The sequence below is a fragment of the Equus asinus genome, chromosome 2 (assembly GCF_041296235.1).
Source record: "Equus asinus isolate D_3611 breed Donkey chromosome 2, EquAss-T2T_v2, whole genome shotgun sequence".
Lineage (NCBI taxonomy): Eukaryota > Metazoa > Chordata > Mammalia > Perissodactyla > Equidae > Equus > Equus asinus.
The window spans coordinates 50,265,410-50,280,055 of record NC_091791.1 but is presented as its reverse complement, the minus strand read 5'-3'; the positions used below and the strand labels follow the sequence as shown (position 1 = coordinate 50,280,055).

The window sequence follows — 14,646 nt, the reverse complement described above, 5'->3', positions numbered from 1 at the left end:
CCTTCCCCTTTGTGTAGGCTGGTTAATAAACCTCCATGTTTCATAGCATTGTCGTGAATATTCAGAGAGCTCTTTGCAAACGGTTTTCTTCCTGTCTCTGTTGTGTATCATTTCTTTTTTCTCTTTATTTGATTCGTGGTTCTGAGTGGACCCCTATCACTAAGTTTACTAAGACCTCCATATATACCACAACCCTTTCATCTCTGTCACATTATGACACCTGAAAACTTTACATGGAGTCTTTTCTACTTTATCTGCTTTTTAAATCCTTTTCCTAACACCTTTTCAGATTTTTTTCCCCAGTGCTACTGCTCCAAAATCTAATAATAATTTCTTTCCAAAGATGAAATTCATTTTTTTGCTGTAAATTTCATGTGAAATAAGTAAGAACTAGAGTTGGATAGTATTGCTTATATGTACAGTTCTTAAAATAAGTTATGTTATTAATTATAAAAATTGGTTTCTTGTGGCTTGCTCTATTCAGTCCACCACAGTATGGATTTTGCATGCTAAAAGTAGAAAGATAATAAATTTGGCCATGGAATAAATGTATCTTACATAATGACAACTAACTTTATATCAGATTAAATTAGTCTGTGTATTTAAGTTACTGTATTAAAATTACCAAAATTGATGGAAACAATCTATATCTTAATTAGTATTCTATTTTATTATAGTTTGCACTAGTCTTTTATTTCATTGTATTACATTTAATTGAACTAAACCAATAAATTTATCATTATTCTGTAATTCATCATTACATTTTCATACCTGATATAATTTGTCATTCCATGTGTTTTTGTTTGATGTACTCTAATTCATTCCAGTCAGTCCAAATGTACTGTCTTCCATAGGTTATCCTTCCCTTCAAGTGGAACTGGAAACTCCCACAGGGTTGCACTACACACCACCCACCCCTTTCCAGCAAGATGATTATTTTAGTGATATCTCTAGCATAGAATCTCCCCTTAGAACCCCCAGTAGACTGAGTGATGGGCTAGTGCCTTCCCAGGGAAACATAGAACATTCAGCAGATGGACCTCCAGTTGTAACTGCAGAAGACACTTCCTTAGAAGACAGCAAACTTGAAGACTCAATGCCTTTAACAGAAATGCCTGAAGCAGTGGATGTAGATGAGAGCCAGTTGGAGAATGTATATCTGAGTGAGTATCCTCAATACCTCGGAAGTATGGCTGGGGTCCCAAAAGATGTTAAACCAGCAGAATCATTGAAACAGACTAGAAAAGTAGGAGTAAGCTCTGAGCAGCAAGAGAAAGGAAAATCTGGTCCTGATGAGGAGATGACGGAGGAAAAACTCAAATCTCTGTTTGAGGACATTCAACTTGAAGAAGGAGTAGAGTCTGAGGAGATGACAGAAGAAAAAGTACAGGCTATTCTTAAACATGTTCAGCAAGCAGAACTGGAAATGTCTTCAATTACAGGTTGGCAGAACGAGACATCAAGTGGAAACGTAGAGTCCCCGGCTCAAGCTCGAAGAATAATTGGTGGGTTACTAGATCGAATGGATGACAGGTATGGCTCTGCTTCAGAAAAAGGAAAGTGAGACACAAGTTACATGTGTTTACATGTAAATAGTTTGTTTTAAATATATGCTTCTTAGCAATTACTCTTTTTCTAAATTACAATTCTAGTTTTGGGATAATACCTGCTTTAAAGGTTGGTTCATTCTACTAATCTGGAGAGGGAAAGTTACCCTAAACTCAAATATAATTCTTAGAACTATTGATAGCCTGAAGTAAAATGCAAAAAGTTTTACATACCAGCCAAAGATTTATACGTTCATTTATATGTTCTCTTTACTTTAGAAAACTACTCTTTTTTTTTTTTTTTAAAGATTGGTATCTGAGCTAACAACTGTTGCCAATCTCTTTTTTTTTCTTCTTCTTCTTCTTCTTATTCTTCTCCCCAAATCCCACCAGTACATAGTTGTATATTTTAGTTGTGGGTCCTTCTAGTTGTGGCATGTGGGATGCTGCCTCAGCATGGCCTAATGAGTGGTGCCATGTCCATGCCCAGGATCCGAACTGGCGAAACCCTGGGCCACCGAAGCAGAGCACGTGAACTTAACCACTTGGCCACAAGGTTGGCCCCCTTTTTGTTTTTTTTTTTAAAGATTGGCACCTGAGCTAACATCTGTTGCCAATCTTTTTTTTTCTCTTCTCCCCAAAGCCCCCCGGTACACAGTTATATATTCTAGTTGTGAGTGCATCTGGTTGTGCTATGTGGGGAATCTGAACTAGCGAAACCCTGGGCCACTGAAGCAGAGCGTGCAAACTTTACCTGGCCATGGGGCCAGCCCCTACTCTTTTCCAGTTTATTAGAAAACCCCTGTGGCCTAGTGGTTAAGTTCAGTACACTCCACTTCAGTAGCCAGGTTCAGTTCCTGGGTGTGGACCTATACCACTCATTGGCAGCCATGCTGTGGCAGTGACCCACATACAAAAAAGAGGAAGACTGGCACAGATGTTAGCTCAGGGCAAATCTTCCTCAAGCAAAAAGAGGAAGATTAGCAACAGAGGCTAGCTCAGGACAAACCTTCCTCAGCCAAAACAGAACAAAACCAAAAAAACTGAGGTTATTTCATAACCATACTTAATATTTTCATATTGCTGATAAGCTTCTTGCTCGATAAAAATTCCCAAAGAGGAGTTTACAAAACTCCTTTTGAAGAATGGTAGCATTAAAGTATTCTATGTTCAACCTACCAAAGAGAATTGCAAAGACAACAAGTAGTACTAATTTTGATGTCTATGTTCAGATATAGTCACAATTTTTGTTGCACAGCAGGAAATATGTTATAGGATTTTCACAGTATGCTGGGACTATTTATTCTTACACATACAGAATAGGGTGCTATTGATTTTTTTTTATAAATATGTTTAGATAATCAGAATTTGATTTATAAGAATACATACATACACACTTACATATGTATACATAGTATATATATTATACATGTAAAACATTATTCTAGTTACTGCCTTCAGAAGTCTACAGGTAATAAGCCAAGACACTAAAAACAATACACAAGCTACAAAATAAAATAGAAGCCTATCCTGAAACTAGTAAAAATTAGAAATAAGTTTAAAAGAAAGTGTTGGAAGAGAAGGATTTTTAATAGTTGAAAGGAACACAGTTCTCAGAGGAAGCAGAAACAACAGGTGAGCACCAACCCCCTGATCACCAGTGAGAGTCAGCAGAGGTCAGGACTGGAGAAAGATAAGAACCAAGTAAGGGGATTACGGTTGGAAAAGCATGACTGCAGGATTCACAACTGGAAACATATACAAAGACTGGAATTTGGAGTTCTTGGGGATGCCAGAGCTCTCATCACGGGAATTCATTTTGTTCTTTGTCAGCAGTTTTTTCACTGGCAATATAAAAGCATTTTGAGATAGCCTCCTCTTTTAGATTGGTGGGTCTAGAACTCTGGGTATGTCCATGAACCTCTCAGGATTACTTTTGAAGATGGAGAATCCAAGTAGCTGTATAAGTGCAGTTAAACAAAACACAGTGACAGCATAGCTCTCCAGGTTGGGAGTTGGAGTGCTGGGGATGCCTGGAGCCTGTATCACCTCCTCACCCCCATATCCACATCCATGAGCGCTCCTCAGAGTTTGAAATCCAGTGACCAGATTTTTCATGCCTTTCTACTTTACGCCTTCAAAACTAGTTAAACACATGGTTGTTAAAAATTTAGAGCTTGTGAAGCCCATTTTCAGCCATATGTTACCATTGTAATTTCTGCATTTTATCTTCTGCAGCCCTGACCAGTGTAGAGATTCCATTACCTCATATCTCAAAGGAGAATCTGGAAAATTTGAAGCAAATGGAAGCCATGTGGAGCTCACTCCAGAAGCAAAGACAAAATCTTACTTTCCAGAATCTCAAAATGATGTAGGGAAACAGAGTGCTAAGGAAACTCTGAAACCCAAAATACACGGATCTGGTCGTGTTGAGGAGCCAGCATCATCACTAGCAGCATATCAGAAATCTCTAGAAGAAACCAGCAAGTTTGTAATAGAAGAGCCTAAACCCTGTGTGCCTGTCAGTGTGAAAAAGATGAGTAGGACTTCTCCCGCAGACGGCAAGCCAAGGCTTAACCTACACGAAGAAGAGGGCTCCAGCGGGTCTGAGCAAAAGGTACGTCATCTGATTATCCAGTATGCTGTCACTTAAACTGAAAGTACTGATGCTTTGCTTCTTTTGATTAATATTGCAGCACGGGTCCAGGGTTCTTGACTATTTCCAAATTATAAATGCATAATCAAAAACTGTAACGCTAATGTTGAGGGTAAAGAAAGTATGAGTAAAACATGCTGTCTGACCTTCATTCATTGGGTAGGAAAAAGGAATAAGCATCTCTTTAGCCATTTTTCAGGAGAGAAAAGAATTACAGAGATGTTAAGTAACTAGTTTTTAAGGTCCAGTATTAATTTTATCTGGGATTCAGGTTTCGTAACTCCCAACCCAGTCTTCTTTCTTATGGAAAGAGGATAATTATTCTGACCCTTTCTGGTTCTTTTGCATAATTTAAAGAGTTTATAGCATGTGACTCTTAAGAGGGTTCTACTCTATAAGGTCTCTTGCCTGAAAGTGTGTCTTAGAAAGTGAAGAAACACAGTTCCCAAGCCTAAAATGAGGTGGGTATACACAAGTGTTTTTTGACAGCATTGAGAAAGGTCAATTTTAATAATTTTTATATCTAAGTTGATAATTATCTTGATATTTGTTTTTAATAATTTTAAAGCCTTACTGTCATGGAATTATTTGCTTCCTCTTTGTACTTATATCTTTTTTTGGTATCAGCTAACAGATTTTTTTAATTCTCTGAGGTTTACCATTTTTAGATATAAAAAAATTTTTAACTGAAATTATGACTTACAGATTGATATAAGAAAATAAAAATCAATTCTGTTTCCTACATTTTGACTGCTTTTTGCTCTGCCAATTTTTGTGTCTTTTCATGAACTATGCAATAGACATAGATTGAGAGTTATACATCTTTGGAATAGTGGCACTTGCAGTTTTCCCTAAAACATCTAGTTTACTTACGATACCGCAGTGTTTTTAGTAGAAAAAACAAGTCTGTTGTAAAATAATGAGTCTGTGATTCATTTGAGGTTTAGGAAAACTTACAGTAAACTCCCAATCACTCAGGAGCTAGTTGTCAGCTTATCAACTAATCATATCCTTTCCTTCTCCTTTTGCAGGCTTGTCTTTTGACCATTTCCCTGCTTGTTAGGAGGGCAAGTGAGAGGAAGTAAAATTCTGGGGCCTTTCTTTCACTTCCTTCCTGACAAATGTGGTTTCAAATATTGATTTCTGTCTTTTAGTTAACTCTTAGTATATTTAAGCAGTATAACTTCGGATGGAACATTCCATTTTAAAAAGAGCCCATGAAATATAAGGAGAAGCAATAACATAGTGATGTTTTAACTATGAAAATTTATTCTGAAGAAGCCTATTAAAAATCAATAGAGAAGTTCTGAAGTCAAATTATAATATAAACATAAGTAAGCACTCTGTGTGTGTACATGGGCATACATTTTGGCCATTGGGGAACCAGGGAGAGGGCATAAAGAGGGTTTGAAAATGAAAGTCTTAACCCTGAATAGACAATCAGTTGAGTTCATCAGTAATGGAAAATAATTACGATTAGAAAATGTTTTTGAGATGTCCTATAAATGAGTTTGTGCCTTTTGTATTTGTCACTGGTCTTATTCCAATGCATAAAGGCATAATGAATGAAAATTCATAATAGAGTTAAAGCATCTGGGAGATATGAGCCTGACCTCACAAGAAAGCCAAAGATGGTCAGGATGTTTCTTTTGCGGCCATAGTACAATAGCAACCAACTAGGTCGTCTGATATACAATCTCAGAAAACAGCCCCCTTTTTGTCCCCTAAAAAATCAGGTCAAAAGTCCGGGTGCGGCTCTTACACGGATGACTGCCTGCTGCTACAAGGTAAAGTTCTGCTATTTTCCACCTCTTTCCATGCAGCAAGCCATGACAAGGAGTACTGAGAAAATTCCATTTGGTCTCCTAGTTACCCTCTTTGCCATTTCCTAGAGAATTCTCTATAAGAAACCCTGAACAAGATTCTACCACCATGTTCTCTCTACCCTTCACCTTAAGATTAGTAGAGACTCCAGGGAGAAAATGGAAACTGAAACACTGGTCAAATGGCCACTTTTTCTTTCTGTAAGGGGCTGGTCTCAGATGATTCTTGATAGGATTATGATGTAACTGACATCTAGGTTTGCTGTTAGTGTTAGCATTAACATATGTTCTGCTGCTTTTAAATTTACCCAGGTGAAAACTTTGCCCCAGTTTAAGAGTCCATGTATGGATAATTCAGATGAATTTTCCCTTCTGCCTCATCTAATCTATTAATCCCTGAGTGCTGATCAGTAGTTCTTTTCTTTCACAATATGAGCTCCTCTTACCTTTTTCTGCCTTTTTGAGCCATTGCAGGACTTCCTTTCACAATACTTAGATCATTCTAAGCGTCTTGATTTACAATCCTTTTCTAAAAAAATTTTAAAAGTAATAGGGAATTTAGCAGCCAAAATCTTTGCAAAGGGTAAGAAACTTGGAAACTATTTCCTTTTGACACCATATTATTCAGTAGGGTATTTTGTTCAGATGAAATTTCCTACAAAGTTAAGGGTGATGTTACTACAACATTTAAAAATATTTGTTACATTTACCTTTGGTGAAAAATCGCCTACTTTATTTGACTAACATTTCATAAATCATCTTAGCTAACACACCTCCCATAACAATTTTACTTGTTTTTTTCCTATTTTTACCAATACTGCCATTGATTTTTCCAATAGATAGTAACTACAACTTATGTCTCTGAGACTAGCAAATTTGGGATAATTAGTAAACTTAGAAAATAAAATACCAGAACTCTTTTCAGAATCCCACTATAAAATTTAGAAAGGAAATCATTCAGTAAATACTCTTCACTATATTTAAGCAAAAGCTAAAGATACGTTTCCCTTAGAGTTATAAATTGTTTGCCAGTTGGTAGTTTTTCCTTATTCCTCTCCTTATTGCTTAAAAATTAATATTTTGTGCAATTACTGTATTCTTGTCTGTACCATAATCTTGTCTCTGAAATTTTTTCTAATTCTAATTTTATAACAGATCTTTAAAATAAAACCTCAAACTTTAACATATTTTACATTATTCTTTCACTCATTTGAACAACTCAGTACCAATCATGTGTTAGGTACCAACTATGCTGATAAAAATCTTCTGATATAAATATATATGGCAAATTATGCAGATAAAAATTCTTTACTTTTTATAAAGTTTAAGATAGCTTTTGATAAAATTGTCAAATATGACCAAAATTTCATACAAATCAGAAATACTATGCCTCTTTCTGTAAATCAAGTGAAACATGGCCTGAACTATAAGGTTATACATTTAAGTCAAATATATATACATTTAAAACTAGTTTAAAAATGAATATTAATGTTTCTTCAAACTAATAATTAATAGCATGTAGTTTCACATGCCACAAAGCCTCCATAATTATTTTTAATAATTTATAATTTACTGTGATCTTTACCTGCATATGGTTACTTTATATATGATTACTATATATACACACATATACATACAAAGAGTAATTTCATTTAGAATCCTGCTCAAAATTTTCTTCCACTTAAATTTAAGATTTTCACAAATATACATCATGATTTTCCTCAGGGAGGCAAACCAGTAAAAGTAACTTTCTTGATTTCCCTTCTCAGAATGTCTTTTATTTTAAATGTGATGGTAAAATTATACTAAAAATGCATTTATCAGGACTTGAAAGACAGTGAGAGTGATTCAAACTCAGAAGAAGAACGGAGAGTCACTACTCGAGTTATTCGCCGGCGTTTGATTATAAAGGTATCCTATAGCCGGATCATTATAGGGAATTGCTGTATTATTAGAAAGTCCTTTCTTGTAGTTTTGAAAATTCAGCATGCTTGATAACTAAGCAGCTCTGTATATGTTTCTTTGCACATTTGAAAGCTTATAAAAACCACCACCAAAAGGAAGAAGTGATGTTGCATGGTAGTGAGCATTCTGTCTAGGCCTGTGTTTGACATGTGGCACTTGTAATTTTATCTGAGAATTCTTGGCATTTGTATCCAGCTTTCCCTGGAGAAGTCTTATATGTTGAACAAAGAGTCTATCTTGGTGAGGGAATAGTTCATATCAAATGAAACGTTCAGTTGAAACCTCAGAGGCCGTAATGAGGTGTGAGGTAAGATAAAGGAGAAAGAGAATGAAGGAAATAAAAGGCTCCCTCCTCAGTCTCAAATTCCTACTAGCTTAACAGTTTTTAAGTGAAAACTGGTTCTTCATTATCAATCAGTGACTGAGAATTTGGAGTTATAGCCTGGTTTGGATGTATGTGACATAATGCAAATCAGGCAAAAACTTCTGAAATAGATTTTTAACTTGACTAACATACAAAAAAATCAGGCTGTATTTTTAAGTATAGGAAGCAGTTTTTACTGGAAGTGAAAAATATAATTCCACCCTGTTACAGCACAGTTGAACACTATAAATAAAACTCGATTTCCCCCACAAAGGCCTTTTGAAACACTGACCTTACACACGGTAAGGTCCAGCAGACTGCTTCTCGCAGTCTGCTGCTTGTCTTCATTACCCTGTCTTTAGAGAATCTTTCTTGATGCTAGAATAATTGAGTGCAGAAAACTAGGAAGCCATTTTCAATACGCAGGGCTTTGAATGTGCTCCAAATAACTTGAGGCTCCTTGGTTGGCAGCTCTGGAGAGAAGGAAAGGAAGGGAAATATCTATTGAAAACCATTTATCAAACTTATCATCCGTTTCCAAAGTGTCAGGAGACCCAACAGAGAGCAGAGAAGTATCCAAAACTTCTTAATCCTGCTGCCTGTACGTTGCATGTAGCTCAGAGGAAAGAAGAGAAGAAAATCTGCCAAATCTGCTCTAGTAAAGTTTTTCTAATACTCTGGAAACATTAGAGAAGAAAATAAGTGCTTGCCTAAATCTTAAATTATCCCCACATCAACTCTGAGCTCAATAGGCAGCTGTCAAAAAAAAGCATGAATCGCTTCTTTGAAAATTCTCTGTGGGCAAGCCAAATTACTTACTGGTGTCTAGCATATTTGCCAGTACTCAAGCTGCTATCTATAAAATCCTCATATTCAGTCACCTCCCACATGTTCCTGGGATTAGGGGCAAGAATACGTAATTTGGTTTTTCTGAAGGTGTCAAAGCCATACTCTTTGCCCAGGCTTTGCTATTCCCATAATCAATGTCTTTAAGAAATGATTTTAAAGTGACACATCTAGAAAAAGCACACTACCGTACTGTCTTGTAACTTGATTTTTATGCTAAACATATGACATACTCATGTTGCATCCAAATCTGCCTCCATTCCTTCATAGTATCTGCCCATTAGAGAAGGTGACTCTCCTCTACACAGGACAGAAGAAAATAAACATAATTCTGCAAAAAAAAAGTGGGAGGCATACAGTAAAGAAGTTTTACTCTGGAGAACACAAAACCAAAACAATAAAAACATCAATCAAAGCCCCCAAGTCAATGAGGATTATTCCTGTTTGGTCTCCTAGAATTCTAGACATGCATTAGCAAGTTAGCTTTCAAGTAATTTTGTTAGAGTGAGCGAGTTATATATTTGAGCTTAATATATTATTAATTATACATAACATTAAGAGCTTAAGTTTAAACGACCAAAATACACTAGGCTTCATAAAACAGAGGAGTCTGTGTTCTCCCCAAGTCTCCAATTCTTGAAGTCAGGGTAATTTTAGGGAGGTTGAGTGGAATCATCAGAGAATGGGTTTTGTAACTGAGGAGGGTATTGTATAAACAATAGAATCACTCAAACAACCTTTGAGAAATGTCTTTTATATGTGACGGAGAAACCAAAAGCTAAAGAATAGCTATAATTATCATTGGAAGCTATGGACATAAAAAAATCCTTATAAATTACATATATAGGAATCCTTCTATTTCTGTTTTTTTGTTTTTTGTTCAGATTTTTGGGGCAGTTGAAAAGGATCACACTTGAGTTGCTTTTCTCTTTACTCCCTATGTTGGTATCTTTCTGATGTAACAAAGCTTGAGACTGCAGTAGTTTTCAGTAAATGTGACATGGGAACCATCTCTGTCAAAAATATAAATGAGAATGTTAGGACCTAGAGGGATCATCGAGACTACAATCACTTCTTTTCCTAGATGACAAAACCAAGATCGGAGATGAGTCAATTTACCCAAAATCACACAGAAGGGCAGTAGCCGTTCCGAGACCAGAGCCTAATCCCTAGCCCTCTAGTGAAGTGCCTTCTACCTGCTTTTCCACAATACTATATTCTTTCTCTTCCAAAACAAATTAAAAATGAATAAATTTTCCTAGATTAAATTAGGCACCTGGCCATTTAGACCTTTCCAGTGGCACAGAAGAGGGCAGCACTGGCTTTCTTTCCTGGAAACTATTTAATGGGGGTGGAATGCTGGGAATTTGACCTACTTCCTGGAGGCTGTCCAACCTTGGACATATTTATACTGTTTGCCATAGTAATCCCCCTAGCACTTAGAATCTGAAGAGCTGAAAACTATTTTGGGGTTGTTCCATCCCTCCCAGAACTAGCTTTGGCTGCGAAGTGTCAACAGAAGCAGTAGGTGTGCTCAGGATTCCATTACCACAAGTCTAGGCAGATCCGTCTCCTTAGCCATTTGTGAAAGTATGATTTTTCTCTTTAATTTCATATGTGGATTCATTCATTTTTTACATTTAATATTTCCCAGTCCCTAAGGAATGAGTCAAGTTAACAAACTCTCACATTTGTTTTGGGATTTTTAAATTTTATAAGCATATCCATTTATTTCTATATAATTTGATAATATCACAGTGGTTTCACACGCTTGGAAGCAGTTTAAGTAAATTAACCAGTCCTGTGAGCTTGTTTACATTATTTGCTTAGCAAATTCAGTAATTACAAAGGTAGAAACTTTAATGCACCGCCAAACAACTGTGAAGTTTGGTAAGATGCCAATAACTATTTTTATTTCTACTTCTAAACTTCTGACTTTCCAAATAAAAGTTTACATATATGTTTCCGTCTGCTTCAGATTGTTTTTATATACACATATCAACATGTGTATGTATGTAAAATGTACATGTACACACATCCCCAGCAAGTGGGTTTGCCAGAATACAAAAATGAGTTATACTATACATATTGCTTAGTAACTTGCTAACTTATGTCACATATATATATATGATATCCATCTCATTTTTAGAAAGTTCAAGTTTTAATGTGTACATCAAAGCAAACTGAGACATTTCATATTGTTATTCTTTCATTTTATTCAAAAATTCAAGAAAACAGGAATAAAAATTTTAAAATGCAATGCTTCAGCAGGGATCCAAAGGGAAGTACAGTTAGTCTTCATTAAGGTGGCCACCAGGGGTGATACTGTGACACCATATGTGCTGTAATTTTCCTTTGAAATAGGGAAGAAAAAAGTTGGGAGGAGGGATTGCCAAAAATAATGCTATCAACAAGACCGGGGAGAAATTTTAACTTAAACGTACAAACTGTTTTCAATAAATTTAGAAACTAATTAGAAATTATTTTCTGTCATTAAAGAGAGGCCCCAAAGACCTCTCCTGGGTATTACTTGGTCTCTAATATATTTGACAGAATTAAAGATGGATGAATTTTTTTTTTTTTTTTTTTAAGATTTTATTTTTTCCTTTTTCTCCCCAAAGCCCCCCGGTACATAGTGGTGTATTCTTCGAAGCCCCCCCGGTACATAGTGGTGTATTCTTCGTTGTGGGTTCTTCTAGTTGTGGCATGTGGGACGCTGCCTCAGCGTGGTCTGATGAGCAGTGCCATGTCCGCGCCCAGGATTCGAACCAACGAAACACTGGGCCGCCTGCAGCGGAGCGCGCGAACTTAACCACTCGGCCACAGGGCCAGCCCCAAGATGGATGAATTTTTAAAAACTTATTTCGTGACTCCTTACTGTCTTTCCTAGCTACTCTCCACAATTTAGTGAGCTTCTACATAATCAGGCAACTGATTCTGGCCTTATTAAAAGCACTAATTGAATATATTTAATGGCCATTTAAGATTAAGAGATGTATCTTTACCTTTAATTATACATAAACACTATGAATTTTCAGCAGGAACAATAAAAATGCCTATATACCAGAGTAGATCTCAACAACCTATACGGCTTGTTATTTATAAGAAGGGCTTTGCTTTTTTCTAAGGCTATTAATACATATCAATATACTTCTGTGTATTCGCTAAGCTTATAAATATACCTACTTCATATTCCTTTCAGAGACTGTCCAAACAATTTAAAGATTAACTGGCATCTTTCCCCACAAAAGGGTCCATTCATAACCTATCCAATAGGATTCAATTTTACTAGGTTTCCCTGGGATCCATGAATTGTCTAACACTCAAAGAGCTGGACATTTCCAAGAGTTAGCTCAAAAACATTTCAATTATTATTCATGTTTAAACTATAGCAAAGACTTTCATGACCTTTTATTGGCTTTTCTGCTATCTTTATGCCTTTTAAAATAAAATGAAATTTTTTTCCCAAATGTATATCAACCATATAAATAACACTCCCATAAAAACTTGTTGCAGATTTTAATGCATTTTAGGCATCAGACTTCTTTGTTTCCCCAATTTCCTTCCCTAAGTGTGCTAACTGAAACTAATTATAAGCAAGAGTCGAGGTGAAATAAACATAAGCAGCAAGAAACATCTTTTTCTATTTTCATCCCACTTGTATACCACAGTGAGTTAAAATGAGTCATACATCCTACTTGTCACAACCTATTAGCCCACAGTGTCTAAGAAGACAAAGTCACTTTGTAAAAAGAAAAAAGAATGAAAACAGAATTTTGTTAGCAAAATAACGTAGTGTTACAGTCTTTACTGTGTCATTTTAAACCAGAACTGCTTTTCTAGTGGTTGTGACGTAAAGCAATCATAAACTGTTCTCACCATTGGCTGGCACTGACAAAAGTATCAGAGCTACTTCCTCTTCCATGACGTAACACTGAAAGAGTTGGACTCCTGACACTCCCAGAAATGCACCTATCTTCTTTGTGATTTGCCATTTTTCCTAAAAAAAAAAAAAAAAAAAATCCCACCAGTGTACACTGCACTGTAACATTATCCAGGTTACCTTTTCAACAAGAAGTTTGACTGACAGGTCAATAGGTCCCTAGAATACGTCTGCACTTAAGATGTTTGTTCTTGTTCCCCAAAACTGTAAGCAGCACTAACCTAAAGTTGAAGACCAGTGAGGAAGGTGATGTAATGCAAATACAGTCCTATTTTTGCTCTCTGAGTGGTTTTTCTTATTATACAATCATACAGCTAATTAGAGAGATATTAAGGAGCCATGTAGATCTACCAAGCTGCCTATGAGGAGAAAAATATGAGCCCACCTTGGAGAGTTAAGAATTTATTCCATTTTTCAAAACTCATCAGAGGAAGATCTTTGACAGTTTCCCCTTCTAAATCAGATAGTCACAAAAGAAAAGATACTATTAAATTGCTTTAGTACTGGTTTTTGAGTGTGTGCGCGTGCGTGTGTGTTTTGTCTGTGGCAGTGGAGATTAATCAGTTATCACATAAGACTTCTTCACTTGAAGATAGTATTCTGAAACTATGTTCTTCATCAAACATATTCTTATTTAAGACCTATGAAAGGCTCAGTCTAAAAAGAAAAGGTAAGATTTTCTCTGTACCCTGAATTTTTCTCATAGTGCTTCAAAAAATGTATATATTACCCTTAGTAAATGATTTTTTAAATGAAACAAAGGGTGATAAATTTAATGCCCCAACTAAGGTACTGTCTTAATTCAAATTAGACAAAATGTAATTCAAAAATGATTGAGCGATTTGGTAGGACTAATGAAGAAATACTGCACTCAAAGTGAGATGATCTAAGTAGAGCTCTAGTCGTTGGCTAAATTTTTTTTCAGCAAATGAAAGCTTGTGGTTTGTCTATCAATGTGTAACTGCATTCTGTAATTACGTGTTTTCAAATTCTTCCTTCTTGGAGTTTGTTGCTAACCATCGTTCCTGTACAGACTGGAGATCTAATGCTTTGAATGTTATTGACTGCTAAATAACCACCAGTGGAGTCAGCGTTTTCCTCTTGCACTGGAGTGGCAAGCAGAATTTATACCTTCTTTTTCTAACATTCCACAGAGCATGTGTGTGGTGTATAGAGTTGGTGTGGAGATTTGCCCATCTAGTATGTTGCTAATCTCTATGCCACATCCTTTAGGGAGAGGAAGCAAAAAACATTCCTGGTGAATCTGTCACAGAAGAACAATTTACTGATGAAGAAGGCAACCTCATCACCAGAAAAGTAATCATCATTGGGATTTCATGCTTCTCTTGGAATTTAGATTTTCTACCATTTGTTTATCTGTAGTGTCACCTCTTGACGCAGAAAACAGAAAAATCTCTACCTTTCATTATTGCTTCCTACAGATCACTCGGAAAGTAGTAAGACGAATTGTTATCCCACAAGAGAGAAAACATGATGACGTG

The 14,646-nt window shown here is 36.1% G+C and overlaps 1 protein-coding gene across 28 annotated transcripts in view; it reads left to right on the top strand.

The window, feature by feature from the left end:
* Positions 1-14,646, top strand: part of ANK3 (ankyrin 3) — a 624,902-nt gene that overhangs the window by 596,580 nt on the left and 13,676 nt on the right. For 15 of the 28 annotated variants that reach the window (XM_070488170.1, XM_070488208.1, XM_070488195.1 and 12 more), the window contains 2 exons: positions 1,443-1,533; positions 3,786-4,164. In XM_070488170.1, the coding sequence (XP_070344271.1) occupies positions 1,443-1,533; positions 3,786-4,164 (470 nt within the window). Of the gene's footprint in view, positions 1-854; positions 1,534-3,785; positions 4,165-5,939; positions 5,991-14,646 lie in introns of all 28 variants that reach the window. The other 13 variants (XM_070488264.1, XM_070488262.1, XM_070488247.1 and 10 more) reach the window with 4 other exon arrangements.